Source organism: Scardinius erythrophthalmus (assembly GCF_964197995.2).
Source record: "Scardinius erythrophthalmus genome assembly, chromosome: 20".
NCBI classification, from domain to species: domain Eukaryota; kingdom Metazoa; phylum Chordata; class Actinopteri; order Cypriniformes; family Leuciscidae; genus Scardinius; species Scardinius erythrophthalmus.
The window spans coordinates 5,968,460-5,991,325 of NC_138240.1; the positions used below are offsets into that span (position 1 = coordinate 5,968,460).

Consider the following 22,866-nt stretch of genomic DNA (forward strand, 5'->3'; position numbering starts at 1 on the left):
CGGGACAGACATGCAGCTCTGCAATGGGCTGCACTGTTATTTAAAGTGTTTTTGGATTGTTCTGCTCATGAAACACTGGAAAAATATCTTTCCAAGAAATTTCAGTTGACAAAAAACTCACAGCCTCACTTTCATACCTGTCATGGCGCTGCTCTGAATAAGGTCTATTTGTTGAAGGAAAAGTTCCCACAAAAGTTACAATTTGTCATTGCTTTATATAAACCACGAATGAGATTATGGAATTGTTTGCACCACTGAATTAAAAAGGTATTTTTTTTAACTCACAATTCTGAACTTTTTTTTTTATCGCAATTGCAAGTTTATCGTTAGCCTATATTTTTTTATTTTTATTTTATTTATCCTTTATTTTACCAGGTGATGTCCCATTGAGATAGTCAAATCTCTTTTACAAGGGAGCCCTGGGGACAAGGGAGCCCTGGGGACAAGGGAGCCCTGTATGTTTTAATTGCTAGTTTATATCTAAAAATTCTGAGGAAAAATGTTACAATTGCGAGTTCTGACCTTTTTACCTCTGAATTGTGAGATAGTCCTATAGTATAAACTCGCAATTCTGTGAAAAAGAACAGTGAGAATTACAAATTGTGAAATTTCTTTTATTGAATTTTTTACTCCGTGGCGGAAATGATCTCAAATGGATTACAGAGTTTGTTTGAGAGGATTATCAGCGAATAACTGCTTAAATTATATAGAAGGCTCATTTTATCAATTGAAATGCATTTGAATGGTCTCAGATGAAGGAAATGAACAGGATGCTAATAAAAATGAAGTGACATCACAGAGCCCTTAAAAGCAGATACAGCACTGGGCCTGTCCCTCTCCTCCGTCCTCCTTTCTGAAATCATGTGGTTCCTGCTCCTGTATTTGCAAATATCAGCTATTCAAGGCAAGTGAATTTGTATTTCCTAATTAAAACAAATTCCATATTCTGGCCGTGTTTACATCCATTGTGTTCTATGCTGCTGTTAATGGGGCACTTTATGGATTGGACATGCACATTTATTCATTTTGCATATGTTTGTTTAATCTGGGTCCAATAGTATTATTTAGCATTATTTTGTAATTAATTGCAACACTTTTCATTAGGCTACATATAATTAATCAATTTATAGTATCAAGATAACAATAAAAAAAAAATTGCTTTAATGGCAGTAGCCTATCACTTAAGCGATATGAGCAAAACCTGATGTTCATGTTCTCCAAAGAGCATCTGCTTTAGTGGAAGCAAGAATATCTGACTGATAAATCTGATAAAATGGCTAACGAGTGACCTAGAAATAGTATAACTTTTTTTGTTTTTAACATTTTTAAAATAAAAAAACTCTTTATTGACATGAAAATGAAGCTATAATCACTATGTTTTACTATACTAGAAAAAAAAAATCTAAAATCTGGGGATTTGATTATTTCAATAACCTTTGTTTTGGATATGATGCGGCATAATGCAGACAGAGAAATTGACCAAAAAAAAATTTGCAATCTGCAGTCTGCTAATTTATTGATGTATATGTTTGTTTATTCATTTGTTTCTTATTAATTTCAATGACATTTCCGTAGCTTCATCTTCATAATATAATAAAATAATATATGTGATAAGCCTGTATAGAAATGCATGCATTAACAAGCTCTTATAATGTAAATAATGTATAAATTATATATAAATGCAATTGCAGTTTTAAAACTAATGGCTAATTTGTTTAATTTCTATGTCTGCATTATGCAGGATCATGTCCGAAACAAAATTATTGGAATGCATTAAAATAATTATTATTGTTAAAAAAATAGATATATACACATACATACATACATACATACATACATATATATATATATATATATATATATATATATATATATATATATATATATATATATATATATATATAAGCTTTTTATTTAGCTATTTGATTACCTAACTAAAGCGCTGAACATAATACATATATATATATATATATATTTTTTTTTTATATTAAGTTCCTGAGAAAAAAAATGTATTAGTTAAATTTGATATTAATTAATTAATTTAAATTAAGTTAAATGGATAAAAAAAAGGTTATATATTCACATATAGCATATAATTGCATATTTCAGCCGGTCTTTTACTTATCTCCTCTCAGTATAAGTTAACAAATTAATTTAACAATCAAAATCACTATAGCATTCAATCTAAATTAAAACAGCAACAATGATTAATATATAGAAGAATATGATAATGCATCTTTGTGATATAAAATGTATTATTATTATGTTGCTAACGCTTTACAATAAGGTTCATTAGTTAAAATTAGCTAACTACTTTAGTTAATACGAACTAAGAATGAACAATACTTTGACAGCATTTATTAATCTTAGTTAATGTTAATTTCAGTGTTTACTAATACATTATTAAAATCAAAAGTTATGTTTGTTAACATTAGTTAATGCCCTGTGAACTAACATGAACAATCCATTAATGACTGTATTTTTTATTAACAAAGATGAATAAATACTGCAACAAATGCATAGCTCATTGTTAGTTCATGTTAGTTAATACATTAACTAATGTTAACAAATGAGACCTTATTGTACTTTATGGAAAAATGGTAGAAATACATGAATATTTATGCATATTAAAACATGTTACACGAGTTTCCCTAATGTTCATGATTGTTGCAATACATTTCAAAGCTATAGACCTGATGATTCCGAAACCAAGATCATGCAGTGGTTTGTATGTTCTTCATAACCCTGTGGAAAGACACGGTTATGCCTGTGGTTTACTTACTCATGCTTATGTGAAGCGGGTTTATCTCAGAATCTGCATAAACATGCAACTTGCCAGAATTTCAGAGCTGAAAGCCACAGGCAGATAAGAGACCGCAGCAGTTTCTGCAGAACATGTGGTTCATCTGCTCTGAGAATTCACAACCACATTTTCCAGCGACCATATAAGGTTAAAAACGACACCTTGACCATGATGATCATTTAACTTTACAATAACGGAGTTAACATGAACTAGGAATTAGCAATACTTCTACAGCATTTAAAAATCTTGATATAAATTTTCTAATACATTATTAAAATCAAATGTTGTATTTTTTTAATATTTGTAACGCACTGTGAACTAACACGAACAAACAATGAACAGCTGGATTTTTATTAACTAACATTAACAAAGATTAATAAATACTGTATAGTTAATGTTATTAATACATTAATTATTGTTACCAAATGAGACCTTATGGTAAAGTGTTACCAAACTATCTTTCTGTTCCCTTTTTTGTGTGTTTTGTGGTGGACGAAGTACACAAATCAAGTATAGCCTGCTTAAGTAAAAGTACAACACTGTAAAAACTGTATTTTTTAATCAACTTGGAAGTCATTTACATAAACTTAAATTACATTAAACAGACTTAAAAAAAAATTGAATCTTGTATAACGTATAAAAAAAGTTGAAAATTGCTTAACTTATTTTGACGTGTTAAAGCAATCTAAAAATATATGTTGACATAACTAACTTGTACACTTTTTTACAGTGGAAATATTACTCCAGTAAAAGTATTAAGTACTCATTTTCAATTTTACTTGAGTAAAAGTACAAAAGTACTTGATTTTTAATGTACTTTAGAATCAAAAGTAGAAAGTACTGATGGATGAATGTTTATTATTATTATTGTGAATAATTATGAATTGTCAAGTTGCCAACAGGACTAGTTTACAAACAACTGACAGCCGGGACCGAGGATCTGCTGTTCTTGTGAATTTAGTGAACTGTTAACTGGAGACCCGTTCTCACCGGATCATTTGAATCAGTGAGTTGCTGACTCAAAAAGCAGATCGGTCCAATTCACGAATTAATCGTTATAACAGGTTAACTTGCCAATAACAAATAACTAACAGCTCATTTGAAATCAGCTTGTTTACGATTAGGTTGCATCTTGAAGCGAGTGACGATTTTTTCTTCAGTTCAGAATAACGAGGAACGACATGTTTTTATGAGGAGTAAAAAGTACGATAGGCCTGTTATGCTTTAAGAATGTAGAGAAGAAAAAGTAAACGTTTCCCAAAATATACATATAGCCTACTTGAAATATGCACTTAAGTAAGTAACAATGTAAAAATACTTTGTTACTGTCCACCACTGTTTATGACAACATAAATCTATTCAATCTGATAAAAGTGATGATGTATAGCACTTAAAAGTTTACTATACAATCTTTTATTGCATTAAAAAGAAGTAGCTATTTCTAAACAAAAACACATTTTTACAAAAAAGATTGATAATTATTATATTTTTGTTTTTTTTTAAGCAAAAAAAGTAATTTAAGTTTGTTTTGTTTTGCAGGTCTCAATGTGGCTTTACGTGGATCGAGCAGCCCGTGTAAAGGCCGGCTGGAGGTGCGTAACAGTAAAGGCGAGTGGGGCTTGGTGTGTCATTACGGGTGGACAAGAGAAAATGGACAGGTTGTGTGTAAATCATTAAAGTGTGGGGAAGAGGTGAAATCCGGTCTAGAACAAACCGAGTATAAAGATTTATCTCAACCCAAACAATATTTGATGGATCAAGTGGACTGCACGTCGAATGAAGCGAGCCTTTGGCACTGCAGATTTGATGGTGCAAATAAAACAGTGTGCAAAGAAGAAGGTCCACAAGACAGTTTTGTTGCTGTTGAATGCTCTGGTAGGTAGTGTTTCTGGTTTTGCATGTTTAACTGTGAAATTATTCAATTTTATATTTCTGTTTTGAGGTCATCTTGTTAGTTTCCAGAGGTGAATCAATACACTTTGTTGATGCCAAGCTTTTCACCATAGGAGCTGTTAAACTGAGTTTGGATCTGAATGGGCAGAGTGATAAATGTGCTGGAGTGGTGCAGTACAAAACCAAGGAAGGCATCTTTGGCGTCTGTAAATCAATCTGGGGTAAGTGGACAAAAACAAGAATTTTATTTTTAATTTGTACTTAGACTCTAAATGTGACATCAGTATCAGACTGTCTGAATGTCATTGCATTACAAATAAATGACATAAATAAATAAATGTTTAGCTTTATGTATATTTTGTGGATTATAGTCTGTTAACTTTGGTGTTTGTCATTGCATATTAAAGGTGGTATCAGCGATTTCAGGCCCAAACATAAATGATCACATTCATCTAATATTTCGCTAGCTGCACGCCCCATAAGCATGCTGTCAAAAAAACGCGTCTCTCTAGGTAGCCTAGGCTCTGAGATCTGCACACAAAAACAGTTGGTATCAACATCACTCAAAACCAAAATAAATAGTGTTCCAACCAATCATCGACAGGGGCGGGTGTTGTGAGGTTTTGCGCTCGTGCACGGCTGCCTATAACGGCTGCACGCGAAAACCTCACAACACCCGCCCCTGTCGGTGATTGGTTGGAACACTATTTGTTTGGGTTTTGATTATTTGGCCAAACAGACTGAAAACAGCTGTTTTTGTGTGCAGATCTCAGAGCCTAGGCTACCTAGAGAGACGCGCTTTTTTGACAGCATGCTTATGGGGCGTGCAGCTAGCGAAATATTAGATGAATGTGATCATTTATGTTTGGGCCTGAAATCGCTGATACCACCTTTAATATTAAAAATGTAATTATTAATAAATAGTGTGTGTGTGTGTGTGTGTGTGTGTGTGTAACATTACTGAAGGCCATGAAATTCAAATTGGTCTTTTGTGGAGTGAAGTATATATATTTGAAAAAAAAGTATGTATTATTGAAAGTGACAGCTGACACTTTATGCAAGGATTATCTTTATGTGTTTCTTTTTTTATCTTGGCCAGATAAAAATATAGCAGACAAGATATGCCAGGAGCTTGGATGTGGAAGTCGTAGTCACATCCCCAATCCTGGACTGTTCAGTGAAAGTCAGAGCAAAGAAAATGTAGTGCTTAGTTGTGATGCCGAAGACGAGTTCTCTTGGCAATGTATGGAGCCAAAGGAATGCTCGGATCGAGCCAGTGTGGTCTGCAACAGTAAGTGTAAAGCTTTCAGAAGTACGTCACTCTGATTGGTGGCATTCATCGTTCTGATATTCTAATATTCATCGTCGTCCATAGCAACAGTGTAAATCAGTCCGTTCATCTGGGAAACTGAACATTTTCACTGAAATTCATTGAAATTTTCCAGTAATTGTCCCAGACAGTATTTCCATGGTTTGAATCTAGTGAGTGGTAAAATTCACAGCGATATTTACACTGGAATACTTGTATTGTACAGATTACGAGAGGTTTCGTCTGGGAGGTGACAACAACAATCTTTGCTCTGGGATTGTGGAAAAGCACAATGTCACAAATAAAGCATGGGTTCCTGTTCAGGAGAGCGACATCCCCGAAGACATCTGTACGCAGTTAAATTGTGGTAGAAATGTCACAACCGTTTATAAAAATAACAGCGTCCAACTGACATGCTCAGGTAATGTTTTCTTTTGTGAATAATGTTACATAAATAAATATATAAATATTAATAAGTATTTAAATGTTTGATATGTTATTATTAAAGTTTGATACGATTATTTTTTTGTACAATGTTATTATTACAAATAGAATTTCAATTTTTTTCATGTCAAGTTAAATTACATTTTAATATGAGTTGCGATTTAATAATAGGGTTGTTAATTATTATTATTATGGTAATAGGATAGACATTTTGAGTTGACATTACACGCTTAAGGTTGTAAAACCTTGTAAAATGTGAATATACTGTAAAAATTATTAATAGACTATATATTTATTTGTATTTATTTATTATATTTATAATATTATGTTTTTTGTACAATGTTATAACTAATTGAAAATTGTATTGTTTCATCTTAAGTTAAATTAATACATTAAAATGTGTTGCAATTTAATAATAGGGCTATTATTATTATTATTTGTATTATTATTATTATTATTATTATGTTAATAGGGTAGACAGTTTGAGTTGACATTACATGCTCAGGGTCGTACAACCTTCTGAAATGTGAATGTAATTCTGACATTATTAAAAATATCTAAAAAATATTTTTATGTATTTATTGTATTTATATATGTGTATAGTCATATAGATAAATAGTCTAATTAACAAATAAGATATCTTATTTAATCAAATTTAAAAGCTTTTAATAATACATCACATCAATTAAACTCTCTCTCTCTCATATGAGAGAGAGAGAGAGAGAGAGAGAATTAAAGACATAAAACTAAATTTTACTTCCATACATTTTGTTCAGATTTTATAATCTTGCAAGAATTGTGAAACACATGGGGTAGTAACAGGCCAAAAAAGCCATCCTTCTGATGAAGGAAAAAACATGAATATGATATGAAAAAATAGCCACATAATTTTTGTGTTTTAGAAAAAGGTATATTTGAAAAGTCAGCATCACATATTCATTCTTATTGTTTTGTTTGATGTATATTGTGGTGTTAATGCATACAAGTTTTATTGAATGCAAACTGCAAATGTTTCATTTTAAAGAAAAAATCACGTTTTCATTTGAATCCTTTTTTATTTTTATTTGTTTGTTAATTAGGTATTGTAAAGATTGCATTTTCTGTGTTCACAGACACCGTCAAGCTCCTCAACTTCACATCAAAGTGTTTTGGAACTGTTAGTGTTAGTGTGAACGGCTCTAACTATGCAGTGTGCTACAATGAATTAAATAAAGGAATGGGGGAGCAAGTGTGTAAAGAGCTTGGCTGTGGAGGGTTGCTGAGGGAGAAAGAGGGCAGCGTCTTTACTGAGGGTTTGCTGACTAACGTTGAGTGCCTGGGCAACGAGGAGTCACTGTGGCATTGCCTGGCCAAACATGAGAGAAAACAATGCAGGCCAACCACTGTTACATGTGCAGGTAACTGAGACAGCCTTGCAGTTAATTACGATCTACTCAGAATATACAGGAAAGTTACTTAAATCACCTGCAACTGAGGCAATAATAAAATATGATGGTTTTAAATGGCAGGCAGCTTGGATGTGCGTTTGAGTGATGGTCTGGGTCGTTGTTCTGGACGTGTAGAGCTGCAATTGGAGGACTCATGGAAGTCCATAAACTCCAATGTGTGGACCGGTGTGAACTCAGCCATGGTGTGTACACATCTCAAATGTGGTACTCCAGTAGAGAAAAAAAAACCTTCCTTCATCGAAGGGAATAAGAATCAACTGGAACAGCTTTTCAAGTGTGAAAGCTCTTCAGCAAAACTCCATGAGTGCTTAAAAATAGAGAAGAGACCTCCAAGCTCAGGGGGGCCAAATGTACAAATCGTGTGCCAAAGTAAGTAATAATATGATATAGAAATATTTTTTTTTACATATTTTCACAATATTTACTTATTTTTCAGCATACTTCATCCCAGTAGTTTTTGCTTTTGTTTATTAAGTAATTAAAGCTAAGGTATCACTCCGATTTACTCTTCATGTAGAGCATGCTCTGTAAGTAACCACAAATCCATTATCTTCATTCGCAGAGGAAGAACTTATGTTCTTTGAAGGTGATTCTCCCTGCAAGGGAAGAGTACTCGTTAAGTCATTTGATGAGGCCGAGGCCAATCCGCGGCCTGTTAAACTGATAGCAAACAACAAGACAGAAGCCAACGACACATGCCGTGCAACGCAGTGTGGTGTTGTAGACTCCTTTGAAATTGAAAACGGCACATTTGTCAATGTCACATGTTCAGGTATGTGTGTCACCAACATTTCTCATTGTTTTTACCTTGTATATGACTGCAATTTTCAGCAAACTAGTTATTTAGAAAAATGTGACTTAAATAACTGATCTAGTGAATAGTAAGTTACTTTAGAATCACAGAGATCATATCATACACTTTTTTACAGCATTTTTTTTGTTTTGTTTTTTGTTTTTCCCTGAGTAAAGGGGTCTTATACCACTCACATAATTGACATAATTGTTATGTTTGGCTATTGACTGTCATTTTAATCTAATTTGATCAATTGCATATTTTAGCACAAATAGTTTTGTGATTTTTGACAATGCTTTGCAATTTTTTTTTTTTGAAGGAAAAGCTACACTGGATTCAACAGCAAACCATAAGCATGTGCAGTCTTAAAGGCACTGCGGCCTTTAAAAAAAATAGTCAATCAGAGTCTTACTTGCATTTTAGACTTAAGTGAGGACATGAGCAGTACCTCTAAAAAAATACATTACAATTTCTTAGTTTTTGAAAGAGGTCTCTTATGCTCACCAAGACTACATTTATTTGATCAAAATTACGGTAAAACTGTAATATTGTGAAATATTATTTCAAATTTAAAAGGACTACATTCATCTGCAGAGGAGCAAAGCCGAAGCGCAACTAAAGCAGTGTTGATTTTCAAGATATATGCAGTTTTATTTTTAACCACTAGAGGACCAAGACCTACATAGTGTAGGTTTAACATTGCTGTGTAAAATGCTTATATTCTTAATAATGCCACTTGTAGGCTCGGTGAGCGTGACACTTCGAAACAAGCCTGAAGGGGAAAAGGATGAAAGATGCTGGGGAACGGTGGAGGTCTGCATAAATGGAAAATGTGGAGGAGTTTGCAAAATTGAAAGTGAAGACTCTGTAAAGATCTGTAATGACTTGGGCTGTGGTAAACCAATTCAGAGCCAGTTAAAAAAGATTCCGACACAGTACCGTGGATTTGTGACCCGCTATAGTGTGTACTGCTTAAATGAGGTGAAAAATATAAGCATGTGCAGGTTTATTCCCATCAGCGACTCCTTCTGCAGAGACCCAGTCCAAGTGATATGCACAGGTAATGTGTACAGTTCAAACAATAAATGGTGTTTTCGAGTCATCTTTTCGTCTTTAATACAAACAAAAAACACGCATAATTGTTAATAAAGTATGATGGGAAATACATTAGGCAACAACTTACCGAAATGTATCATGTCTCATGTAATCGCTCAATCAGTGTTTCAACAGCGGAAAGACATTTGAACTTAACGTTGCATTTACCTCAGTTCTTTAATCTCGGGTTAAATAAGATGTTAATCCAGGGTTAAGAACAAAGTGAAAAGCCATTTGATAAACATTTATTTGATACACTCCCTGCAGGCAGCGTCACAGCTAAACTGGAGGATCCAAGAGACAAATGCGCTGGAACTGTGTCACTGTCTTACCTTGGGAAGTGGATACCCGTCTGCAATTACACTCTTAATCCAAATCTTGGTAATGCAATCTGCAGTGAATTGAATTGTGGGGAGTTTAACCCTACTGATTCACAAGACGAGTTACAAGAGGCAGGACTATCAAACATTCAATGTAAGAGTGATGCCAAATCTGTTTCCGAATGTACACTCGAAAGCATTTCAGACAAAGACAAGTGCACTGCCGGCTATATAAAATGCACAGGTATTTTGCACTTTTTTTGATGATAATAATTCTTTTGAAATGTGCATATATTTCCTTTTAGGTGAAGGGTGTAGTTTCTGCATATCCTCTGACTTTTAACCTCTCCATCTTAAACATGCTAACAGAAACCTTTAATATTTCTGCCGTTGATGTAACAGGATGGAAACGATTGCTCCTGTATGAAGAGAAAGACCCCTGCAGTGGTCCTGTATATGCTCTGAGTGAAGGGAAAATGCAGCACGTCAGCGCACAGGGATGGGGCCAAGAGGAAGGGCAAGAGATGTGCAAGTATCTACAGTGTGGAAACTACACAACACACTCCAATAAAGCCAATGACACAAAAGAGTGGTGGAGTAAGACCTATAATTGCTCAGGGAAGACGAATATTTGGGAATGTGAGAGAGATAATCAGGCCTCCCAAAAAAAAGGGCAATTAAACATCACATGTGACGGTAGGTATCACCTCAGTTATAAACACTTATTTTTAGAGAACATTATTTTCTTAGCAGCACTGCCATCTATTTTTTTTTAATTGACGTTTAAGTAAACCAGGGTTGTGCACCATTCAGAGTTAAATGGACAATTCAGTTTTAAACATCAAATTCCAATTCAGTTATAAATTAATCAATATATTTGTGCTTTGTATTGGAACTTAAATATATATTAAATGTACAGTATATTAGGTTTATTATAGTTAACTAAAACTAGTGGCCAAGGCAACATTTCTCATCTTAATTTAGTTTAACTTAAATAATAAAAACTAAATAATTAAATAATAAAACTAAACTAAAATAACTAAAACTGAAATATAAATGTATGACACCTATATAGACATTTTTTTTAAAGACCAAAACTATTAAAAATGACAAAAACACTCAACAAAATTGCTAAAATTTAAATAAATAAAAAAAATCTAAAAATAAAAACATTAAAAATATTAATACTTTTTTTATAGTATATCAATGATGCTAAAATAACACACATATGCATATATATATATATATATATATACACATATATATGTATGGTACAGGCCAAAAGTTTGGAAACATTACTATTTTTAATGTTTTTGAAAGAAGTTCTTCTGCTCATCAAGCCTGCATTTATTTGATCAAAAATACAGAAAAAAACAGTAATATTGTGAAATATTATTACAACTTAAAATATAGTTTTCTATTTGAATATACTTTAAAAAATAACTTATTCCTGTGATGCAAAGCTGAATTTTCAGCATCATTACTCCAGTCTTCATTGTCACATGTGACATCCAGTCTATCACATGATCATTTAGAAATCTTTCTGCATCTACCTCAGTTCTCAGTTGGAAACAGTTCTGCTGCCTAATATATTTGATGAATAAAAGGTTAAAAAGAACTGCATTTATTCAAAATAAAAAAATATTTTCTAATAATATAAATCATCTTTACTATCACTTTTTATCAATTTAACACATCCTTGCTGAATAAAAGTATTGATTTATTTCAAAAAAGAAAGAAAAAAAATTACTGACCAGTCGTGTATATTGTTGTTACAAAAGATTTTAATTTTTTTAAAAAATTTGCTTCTTTTTTTTCTTTTTATTTTTTTACTTTTTATTCATCAAAGTATCCTAAAAAAGTATCACAGGTTATGAAAAAATATTAAGCAGCAGAACTGTTTCCAACTTTGATAATGAATCATCATATTAGAATGATTTCTAAAGGATCATGTGATAGACTGGAGTAATGATCCTGAAAATTTAGCTTTGCATCACATGAAAACCAATTATTTTAAATTGTAATAATATATCACAATATAAAAAAATATAAAAAATCTGTATTTTTGATCAAATAAATGCAGGCTTGATGAGCAGAATGCTGAAAATTCAGCTTTGCATCACAGGAATAAGTTATTTTTTAAAGTATATTCAAATAGAAAACTATATTTTAAGTTGTAATAATATTTCACAATATTACTGTTTTTTCTGTATTTTTGATCAAATAAATGCAGGCTTGATGAGCAGAAGAAACTTATTTCAAAAACATTAAAAATAGTAATATTTCCAAACTTTTGGCCTGTACTATATATATATATATATATATATATATATATACACACACACACATTTTAATTACTTTGATTTTTTTAAACTATTATAGAAGACCACTTCATTTCCCAGAATGCTCTAATTTACCCCAAAGTGTTCAAAACGAACATAAACAGCATGCCAGTATTTAGTATTTTGCCTGTTTCAGATTTTGTTGGTTTCCAATTAAGTTTTCAATTCAAGAGACTGTGGCCATGCCAAACTCATGATTTGAAAGGGCATCAATTCTTAAACTCTTTCCCAACTATTCTATAAACATGCCATACAGGAATATCTGATTGTCTGGTTTCATTCCTCTCCAGCTAAACTTCCACCCATTAGCCTCTCCAAAGGCTGCACAGGCGAGGTGCGCATAAATGAGACGGAGAATGTTTGTGCGTCTCATTTGGACAATCATTATATGCACAGTGAGTTATGTGTCAGCCTCGGCTGTGGTAAGGCCTTCCACAGCTGGAGTACAGAAATGCAGAAAGAAGATTGCTGGCATTTCAGCTGCTCTGGCAAGGAGACGCTGCTGTGGCAGTGCGGCCATACGAAGGGCAAATGTAAAAAAATCCTTTCTGTGGCCTGTCAAAGTGAGTCATACACATACTGGGCTATAAATATGCTGAAATCTATAGGTCCTCTTTTTAAGGTACACTATGTAACTTTTTTGTTGTTGTTCAAAATTAACAACATTTAAATGAGTCAATCCATCATCAATCCTTTTTTTACAAAACGTGTTTTGTTTTACCCTGATTGTAAGTTTTTAATATTTTAAACATGTCAGGTTTTCTCGGGAAATTACGTACACACTTCACTCGCCCGTGCATATCCGTAAATAGAGAAAAGTTGCTTTGTGGGAGTGGCATATGTTTGTTGTCACAACGAGTGAGAAAGGTTGACATGGAGGCGCTAAATCTCGAACTTGAAAAATAGAATGCGCCTGAGTGAAAAGACAAAATCAACATTGGATTTGTAGAGATGGCAACAACTGAGGGATTCGAAATGTTGTGAAAGTGAAATGCCATATGTAGCACTCTAACAGAGGTCATTGTAAAGATATACTGTATCTACTGGATCATTTCATTGTGTTTATTGTAGCGCTGTGCTAGAATTTATTTTCAAGGAAGTATAGTGTCTATTAATGCCTAAAGCTACAGTAATGTCTTCAGCTAGTCGGCTTGAGATCCTTTCCATCTAAACTGGTTATATCTCTTAAGTCTAGTAGTTAATGTTTTATGAGCATGTTCACACTGTCCAAATCCGATTATTTGTGTATCCGATTGGAATCTAATCCAAAATTATTCATGTCCCCACTGTTGTTTTGCAACTGTTCCGATCCGATTTGCGTGTCCATGCAGCTCTTTCGTTATCCGGAATATCTGCATTGGTTTCTATGATGATGACGTTGCGTTGGTAGGAATACCCCAAAAACAACAACAAACCGCAACATAGAGGGGTTAGCAGTAAAGATGTCGTCTTATTTAAATTTTAGAACATGGAAATGTTTAGCCGCCGCGCTGGACCACTGCGTCTTCTGAGACAGCGGCACAAGCAGAGGCAGCGACTTTCAGCATGTTTCCTATAACGTCTGACGTTTACATTTTACGTTGCATGAGAAAGACACATAAACCATGTGAAATCGATCAGAGCAGTCCGACTGAAACAGATTTCCAGAAAAGAGATTTGAAGGGGATTTCAAACCACATATGGATGTAGCTTGAAACGGATTTGTGAAAATAACAATTCATTTTTGCTGTTCACATTAGCTAATTCTGAACGGATTTCAATCGGATATGCAACAAAATCGAATTTGGCCTGACCGTCTAAATGAAAATAGTCATATTCATCCGCACAGTCAAGCAGAGCCGAAGCACAACCAAAACAATGTTCTTCCGCAAAATGCACGCAGTTAAAAGTTACAGTGTATCTTTAAACATCCCATGAAATCAAAATTTGGGTTTTGTAGTTGTTGGTCAATTTCTGTTTTCTCATCTACATGCCTATGTATTGCTAATTTACTTTGATCAGAAACAGATATATACAAGTTTTTAAACATTAAAAAGATTATTCAAATGTATGGAATATACTTCCAGTTACTTCCACTTACAGAATTGACATTTTTATTGCAGTGGGAATGGAGTTCGGCACCACTGAGAAGTGTGGCGGGAAGCTTGCGGTCAAGTATGGAGATCAGTGGGTATATGTCTGTGGAGCCCTAAATGAAAATCATACTAGAGAAGTTTGTGACATGCTTAACTGCATGAATGGTCAAAAACTTGTGGAGATAAAGGACGTAGCCAATGCAATGAAGGTGACCATTAAACGTCCAGAGAGCTACGGGCACATTTCTCAGTGTGTGCAGGTTCTCAATGAAAAATGCACAGAAGGCCATGCTCAAATCAAATGTGAAGGTAAAAAAGTATGACAGGAAAATCATCTATCTTTGTAGTATTTGTTTTACCACTGCTTTCTTTCTTGTTAAATAGCTTTAGTAAAAGTTAATAAATATTCTGACCCTTGAAACTATCATTAAAACTGCAGGTTATAAGGAGATAGTTGAACCTCCAGATAATACTGGTCTGATAGTGGGACTATCGCTGGGCATACTGGGGTTGCTGATTATGGTTTTTATGTGGATGAATAGGAGACGCCTACTTTTAGTCTGTAAGTATCACTTGCACCTTGCAGAAAGAAGTCATCTTGATCTGCAGACAAACATTATTTTCACACACTGAAGTTACAGTGATATTTGAAGTGCCTTCATCTTGTTAACCTGTTGATGGCGGTGTTTCCCAGTCCTTGTTTCACTGCAGATTGAACAATAGAGGCACAACATTCACATAAATATAAAATGATAACATTTACATAACAAAACATTAACTGTATCCATTTATCATCCTTGGCCTCCAACAGCACAACTTTCTACCTGTTTCTCTTTTTGCAGTAAGAAATTACAGAAATAAAAATGGCAAAGACATCAACATTGACAGGAATGAAATGAAAAACATGGAGGAAGAGGACAGAGGTATATTATTTCATTCTTATTTTGAACGATGTGAATATAAAGACATAGGATAATGCATATATAAAGAATGAGCATGAGCTAATACAAAAATGATATCCAATGGAAATGTAGCTGTGTGTGTGTGTGTGTGTGTGTGTGTGTGTGTGTGTGTGTGTGTGTGTGTGTGTGTGTGTGTGTGTGTGTGTGTGTGTGTGTGTGTGTGTGTGTGTGTGTGTGTGTGTGTGTGTGTGTGTGTGTGTGTGTGTGTGTGTGTGTGTGTGTGTGTGTGTGTGTGTGTGTGTGTGTGTGTGTGTGGAAGGGTGGGTTGGTGGCAGGGTGGGTGGTCCAGGTAAACCCTAAATGGACAAAATGTCCCCACAAAGAATCGTAATATCTGAAATTATTGTCCTATTTGGTCTATAACGATTCACACTAACTGATGTTTTTCGAAAATGTAAAAATGCACACATTTTTCTGTGATGGCTAGGTTTAGGGGTAGGGGATAGAATACACAGTTTGTACAATATAAAAATCATTATGTCTATGGAAAGTCCCCATACAGTAAAACACAAACACATAACTTGTTTGTGCGCGGCACGTGTGTGTGTGTGTGTGTGTGTGTGTGTGTGTGTGTGTGTGTGTATTTAAAGCAAAGATATTACTGCTAGCCAAATCTGTTTCAGATTTGTCTCAAGGAAAGGCGTCATCATTAGAATATGATGACTATGAGGATGTGGATTCTGTCAACAAGACGGGTAAGATATTTAAATATTTGTCTGTCTGTCTGCCTACACGTCCATTTTTCCATCCAAGTGTTCTGTAACTAAAATAACTGTTAATCTCAACAAAATTACTGATGAAATTTTTCATCATGACCTTTGTCAAAAAATAATAAAGACAAGATTGAAAATATGATAATAAAATTTTTATTTACACTGGTTTTCTTTTTTTTAAATGTTTGATAAACTAAAATGTTATTTTTTGTCAGCTAAAATGACATCCCATATCAGGCTAAATAAATGTATGAATATGAATCAGACTGAAATTTATAGGATATTTTTGGACTATGTGAGAAAAAGAAAAAAATATAAAAGCAATATAAAATATTGGAATAAATGTATCTAAATATGTTTATATAAATAAATATATATAATGTATATATTTAGCATTCGCATATTCAGCATTCATACAGTATCCTATATACAAATGCTGTTTAATGATGCTTACTCTCACGTGTTATGAGAAAGGACAGTAGGTTAAATTGATTTGGAATAGTCAATAATATTCACACAATAAATATATATTTACTTATTTGTTTTAGAGTAAATCATATTCGGTTCTCCAACAGGAGGGGAGGATGCAGATGATAGAAGTGAAGGCTCCTCTGGGACCGAATATGATGACATTGAGGGACAAAACAGTGACATCTCTCTTCACCAAACCCACGCTGATGACGACGCCCCACTCCTTCCCAAGCGACCCGACAACATTCTAGGTACAGCACTAAAAGGCACACCCTCCAGTGTGTGTTTGCGTTTAGTTAGTACCCCTGTGGAATCAGTGGTGACCTTTTTCCTTAATGTTCTCAGCAGATCAGGACACCTATGAAGTGGAGATAGAGAACAAGGAGGACTATGATGATGTCTTGCCTGTCGAAAATGCAGGGATGGCAGACACACAAGCACTAGTAGATGTAGCCGTGGATGCAGGCACAGGTTCAGAAGCAGGTACAGGTGTAAATGCAGATGCAGTGGTGGTGACCACTGAGGTAGAAGTTCATGCTGAAGAAGAGTAATGATGCAGCCACATGGTTACACACTTTATTTCTATAGTCCACTTTAGATATTCCATTAACTGTAAGTAACTTTGCAACTAAATCCTTAGTTCGGGTTATTTTGACCCGAAAGTCATTTTCTTTTAATTTTTAAAAATTGTGTTCATCGGAGCGGTCCAAGACCTTGGGGTTTTGTCGCACTTGAAATTTGGAAAACACACAAATTGACTGGATTCAAGGAGTTTTTGTTGTTGTGATAAAATAGTAACCAATCTTTCCCTTGCGGGTCAATTTGACCCCCATAAGGAATGAAATGGGGGAAAATGTGATTTAAAAAAAAAAAACACAAACACACAAAAAGTTACTTATACAGTAGTTAGTAGATTGTCTAAAGTGAACCCTCGAAATGAAGTGTAACCCCAAATTTTACTTTTACAGTTTTTTTCAATTGTTTACACGCAATTTTGAAAACCGGGTTCTTTTTTTCAAAACAGAATCACAATTATCCAAACACCACACTCAATTTGCATAATTCCTAGATTGTTTGCAAAATGACACACTTCAGTCAAAACATACACACTTCAGTCAAAACATATACACATATTTGTGAAAATGCTATTAGTTTTCATTTAACCAACACAGTCCTCAATGATCAGACACTATTGCAGCCAGTTACACACAGCTGTGATAAATATAAAACACATTTGTAAAAAAACTAATTTTAGGAAATAGCATGTGCTAGATTTTTGGCCAGACATTGTTATGTAAGGGATAATTTAGATGACAAAAAATAAAAAAATAGTGACATACCCACAACATTCTTCATGATTAGTTTGAGATATAGGGAGAATGTACACAAATAGGCTATAAACTTTACAAAGCACTGCACAACACTGATGCTGCAGACTGAATATTTCAATATTATTTATTATATTTCAAAAGTATTTATTTCAATACTTACACAGTATTTCTTACTATAATCAGTTACAGTAATCAACCAACAATGAAATCAATGAAACAAATAAAATCTGTAGACAAATAAAAATTACTGCATGAAGTACATACACTTTGACTCTGAAGAAAAACTACTGTAAAAGCAACAAGAATACTGTAACTATTCATCATCTCTCCGTCTGGCTGGATCAGGCCATAAGATTTCATCCACATCACAGGCTATGTCTTCATGGCATAAGTCCTTCCCTACCTCTTCCTCTACCTAGGCCTCTTCCTCTACCTAGGTCTCTTCCTCTACCTCCTTCTTCTCCTCTTCCTCTATCTCCTTCTTCTCCTCTTCCTCTACCTGGGCCTCTTCCTCTACCTCCTTCTCCTCTTCCTCTACCTAGGCCTCTTCCTCTATCTCCTTCTTCTCCTCTTCCTCTATCTCCTTCTTCTCCTCTTCCTCTACCTCTACCTCCTTCTCCTCTTCCTCTACCTAGGCCTCTTCCTCTACCTCCTTCTTCTCCTCTTCCTCTATCTCCTTCTTCTCCTCTTCCTCTACCTGGGCCTCTTCCTCTACCTCCTTCTCCTCTTCCTCTACCTAGGCCTCTTCCTCTATCTCCTTCTTCTCCTCTTCCTCTATCTCCTTCTTCTCCTCTTCCTCTACCTCTACCTCCTTCTCCTCTTCCTCTACCTAGGCCTCTTCCTCTATCTCCTTCTTCTCCTCTTCCTCTATCTCCTTCTTCTCCTCTTCCTCTACCTAGGCCTCTTCCTCTACCTCCTTCTCCTCTTCCTCTACCTAGGCCTCCTCCTCTATATCCTTCTTCTCCTCTTCCTCTACCTGGGCCTCTTCCTCTACCTCCTTCTCCTCTTCCTCTACCTGGGCCTCTTCCTCTACCTAGGCCTCTTCCTCTACCTCCTTCATCTCCTCTTTGAGCTCCCCCTCTCATTCTCACTCTTCTTCTTTTTCTTCTAGCTCCTTCCATCTTTGTTGAAGACAGGTGAACTCACCTGCTGCCTTTTAGCACACCTGAATGCTGCGTTTTCAAATTAGCACATGTGTGCTTCCACACCTGGTGGTTGTCCAATTTATCCAATTTCTTCATTAGTGTTGTCATTGGCAATCCGGGGCTTTGTAATGACAAGGAAGTAACCTCACAATCCTTAACTGTGTCTAAGGTGTGAAAATGTGTGTAGAGTTTTACAAATCACTGTGTGTAATGTTTTGCAAAAAGGGTGAAGCAGACATTGTGTGTAATGTTGTGCAAATCTGTGGAGGTGTTTTGCTCCTTGGAGTACAATTTTGCAAATTGTGTGGAAATTTTTATTTTAGTGTGTAAACAATCGTAAAAAACTGTAAGATAATAATAAGAGATAAGATTTTATGTTTTTATTTTATTTTATTTCATATCAGTAAAACATTAGGAAGATAATACAGTCTTATACAGTATATGAATGTTGTGTAATGATGCTAATTTATAAGAGAAAGGACACTGTTTTGGAATAACAAGACCATAAGAGTGTGACTTGATAAAAAGAGCAATTTTTTTTCTGCTGACAAGCCAGCCAAACTGATGAAATTCTTCAGGTTTTGATGTCCTTTGTAGTGGTTTGATCTGGTTTTATCTGTTTTAAGTTTTTTACATTCTTTTTCATTTGTTTTCAATGTTGAAGCTTATGAGCAGGTCCACGTGAGATTTCTGCAGAAATCCTTTTCACTTGTTTATATAACATATCTTAAAATTGTACAAGAGCGATGCCTTTGAAATTGTCATGACCTGGTAACACAATGTTTGTATAAAAAATGAGGAGGCCAAAGTTCACTTAAAGGGATAGTTCACCCCAAAATGAAAATTTGGTCATCACTTACTCCCCCTTAATTTGTTCCACACCCCTATGGATTTCTTTCTTCTGCTGAACACAAAAGAAGGTATTTTGAAGAATATGGGTAACCAAACAGTTGAATGAACCCTTTGAATTCCATAGTATGGAGAAAAAAAACTGTTTGGTTACAGACATTCTTCAAAATATCTTCTTTTGTGTTCAGCAGAAGAGAGACAGTCATACAGGTTTGGAACAACATGAGGAAGAGTAAATGATGACAGAATTTTCATTTTTGTATGAAACTCAACTCAAAGGCGGCATCCTTCGTCTTCATTCGAAGAAGATCGGCGCAATGAAGGCTGTTGCAAGATTCATTGCGCACAGATGACAACAGGATTTTTTTAAATTACAGATTACATTTTTAAATAAGTATTAGGTTTCAATTTACTTGACTATTTAACGATTCAAATGTTTTTTCATGGTTTTTTTTTTTTTTTTTTTAATGTTGACTTGTATCTCACCAAGATGTTACTTTATAGATAGTTTATACTCGTTATTATGTACATGAATGGCCCTGGGTGAACATATTTAGACTGGTTGTGAATCCTGTTTTGTTTTCAGACAGTTGAATATAGCTTTTAAAAAAAGTCCTGTACAAATGTTACTGTTGCTCGTCAATGGCAGCTGTCACAGTTGCAATCCTCTGTAGGAAAGACATTCCCATTTAACAATGCTCAGTTCAATCTTTGTGGACTTCGAAGGATGCAGCCTTTGATTTGGAACGCAGCTTATGAGTGAACACAAATGAACTATCCATTTAGTTTCCATCCATTTTCTGGAACATTAATAAGGAAAAATATACCTTGTAACAATATAAATTTAGTTATGCAAGAAATGGAAGAATCTGTTATCAATAGTTTTCTTAATGCTACATTATACTCAAGAAAATGTAAAAACGCTGCTCACAAAGTCACCAGAATTTAATATTTAAAGCTGTTTGGGGAAAAAGGAAGCATATTTTATTTGTGTGCATGTATAAAATTATAATTATGTGATTATTAATTTTACAAAGTCATCAATTTTTAAAGATACTGCTTATTTTAAAAGGAATTATGATTTAAAATTTTACAATAAGATCCAAGTTTTCTGTTCTATGTTTTTATTTTTTATCCAGTATTGCATTGTTTAGATCCTTTGCCTTATTTTATTTGCTTGCTTTGAAAACTGCTTTGATGGATTTTTCCATTTTATAGATTTATTTCACATTAAAGTAATTGATAGTTCTAACTCTTTTGTACATTATTATACATTCTCTTTAAATTTTATGTATGTCCAGTAAATCTCAAAAGAGCTGGAGGGTGAAACGATGTCAGTGGAGATGCAGTGCTCTGGTGCCGTGTGTTAAACTGTATCGTTCTATAACATCTATAGTTTGATTCACAGCACAAGAGTTTGCTCTCTGTGTTTCATCAGGAATTCTACTTCTAAATCCCACATGATCTGTGTATTTAATTGCTGCAAAAATGTCTGATTACATTACTACATGCAGTAACAGCTGCTGTGTACTATTACTAGTAGTATTAGTGTTAGTGTATTTTGGTGACGTCTTCCTGTGGCCGGTGAAGTTCACATGTCATCTGCTTTACCCAGAGGGGCTCATTTGTAAGTGCTTTGTGTAAACAGAGCATGTTTCTTTTGAAGAGAAGTGACCGTGTCCGTGTGTCTTCAGGGGCCGGAATCTCTGAATAGAACATTCTGAAATACAAATGAGGATTATCTGGGATTTGTTTAGCATTCTCTACAGTTCCGTGAAAACTCGGCCTGTTTAAGAGGTTTAATCACGCCTGTGCCGATTTGTGCTGAGCTAATGGGTGTGAAATAATAGGTGGACATTTTGTCTTTTGTTTATATTGTTGTTTTGACTTTGTATCATTTTTAAAAGAAATTATGCAGCCAGAAAATGTGCAATTACCTGAGTTTGCAGGCCGATTCTGAGAGTTTGGTTGTGGGTGATGCAGCAGACCATTGCAATCTGACATAATCTTTTGGTTTGTAATCAAATTTTCACACTGCATTCTTTAATAAGTGTTTGGGAAAGTTCATTTTAAAAGTAATGCGTTACAATATTGCATACTCCCTAAAAAAGTTACTAATTGCGTGGTTACTTTTTATGGAAAGTACATTGATAAAAATGATATGATCAATAAGTTGTGACAACTAATGTTTTTACATTGCTTTAACTTTCAACATATTTTTCAACATATACAAGATTCAACACATTTTTCAAGTCAGTTTAATGTAATTAAAGTTGAAATAACTTAAACATCCAAGTTGATTGGACTTAAAAAATTAAATTAATCTGATTGTACAGCTAAAAAAATGCATTCTAGTATGAATCTGTGTAATATGAATAATCTGGATGTACTATCACCATGTTGTCATTATTATGAGACCGACCAGCATCAGTTACGTCGCTTTACTGCCATTTATAAACCCTCTCCTGTGGCCTCATGGGATAGTTAATTGTCCATCATAAGCACACTTCAGAATCTCGCTGGAAGAATAGGTCATTCGGGCACTTTTTGCCAACTCTTTTATGAGGACTGTGAATTCAGACATACTTCTTTTGTCATACTGTTTTTAGCCTACTATATAGTAGGGAAGTATGTGATTTCGGATGCAAAAAAAAAAAAAAAATTGCAAATGTGATGTTTCACTTAAATAATTTTTGCTTATCATGGTTGAATTAGATCATTAAAAGTCAGCAGCAAAGACATAGGAAAAATAAGTGAGATGAAATGCATCTTTTTATAGTTTTACATTTAATTATCTCATGTTTGTATAATATTCTGAGTTTGCATTTCCCTGTTTTTATTCATTTTGAGAAACTTTTTTGTGCAAGTGAGAT

At 34.2% G+C, this 22,866-nt stretch overlaps 2 protein-coding genes across 2 annotated transcripts; both read left to right on the forward strand.

Moving 5' to 3' along the window:
• Nucleotides 1–4,089: 4,089 nt before the first annotated feature.
• On the forward strand, nucleotides 4,090–15,245 carry LOC308680446 (scavenger receptor cysteine-rich type 1 protein M160; the record flags this gene model as incomplete). The annotated part of the gene is made up of 15 exons (XM_081348575.1): nucleotides 4,090–4,099; nucleotides 4,343–4,678; nucleotides 4,810–4,917; nucleotides 5,796–5,987; nucleotides 6,232–6,426; nucleotides 7,562–7,846; nucleotides 7,958–8,266; nucleotides 8,460–8,669; nucleotides 9,433–9,831; nucleotides 10,053–10,349; nucleotides 10,508–10,801; nucleotides 12,738–13,010; nucleotides 14,550–14,831; nucleotides 14,962–15,044; nucleotides 15,234–15,245. The coding sequence occupies 15 exons, from the start codon at nucleotides 4,090–4,092 to the stop codon at nucleotides 15,243–15,245; spliced, it is 3,285 nt and encodes a 1,094-aa protein (XP_081204701.1).
• Nucleotides 15,246–15,424: 179 nt separating this feature from the next.
• Nucleotides 15,425–18,409, forward strand: LOC308680696 (uncharacterized protein). The gene is made up of 4 exons (XM_081348973.1): nucleotides 15,425–15,445; nucleotides 16,108–16,179; nucleotides 16,773–16,919; nucleotides 17,017–18,409. The coding sequence occupies exons 1-4, from the start codon at nucleotides 15,427–15,429 to the stop codon at nucleotides 17,217–17,219; spliced, it is 441 nt and encodes a 146-aa protein (XP_081205099.1). The 5' UTR covers nucleotides 15,425–15,426; the 3' UTR covers nucleotides 17,220–18,409.
• Nucleotides 18,410–22,866: the final 4,457 nt, after the last annotated feature.

What these genes read in the sequence shown, in the direction of transcription:
- LOC308680696 (XM_081348973.1), top strand. An exon ending in GGATTCTGTCAACAAGACGG is followed by an intron (nt 16,180 to 16,772) that starts GTAAGATATTTA and finishes GTTCTCCAACAG; the next exon opens with GAGGGGAGGATGCAGATGAT. An exon ending in GCGACCCGACAACATTCTAG is followed by an intron (nt 16,920 to 17,016) that starts GTACAGCACTAA and finishes TGTTCTCAGCAG; the next exon opens with ATCAGGACACCTATGAAGTG.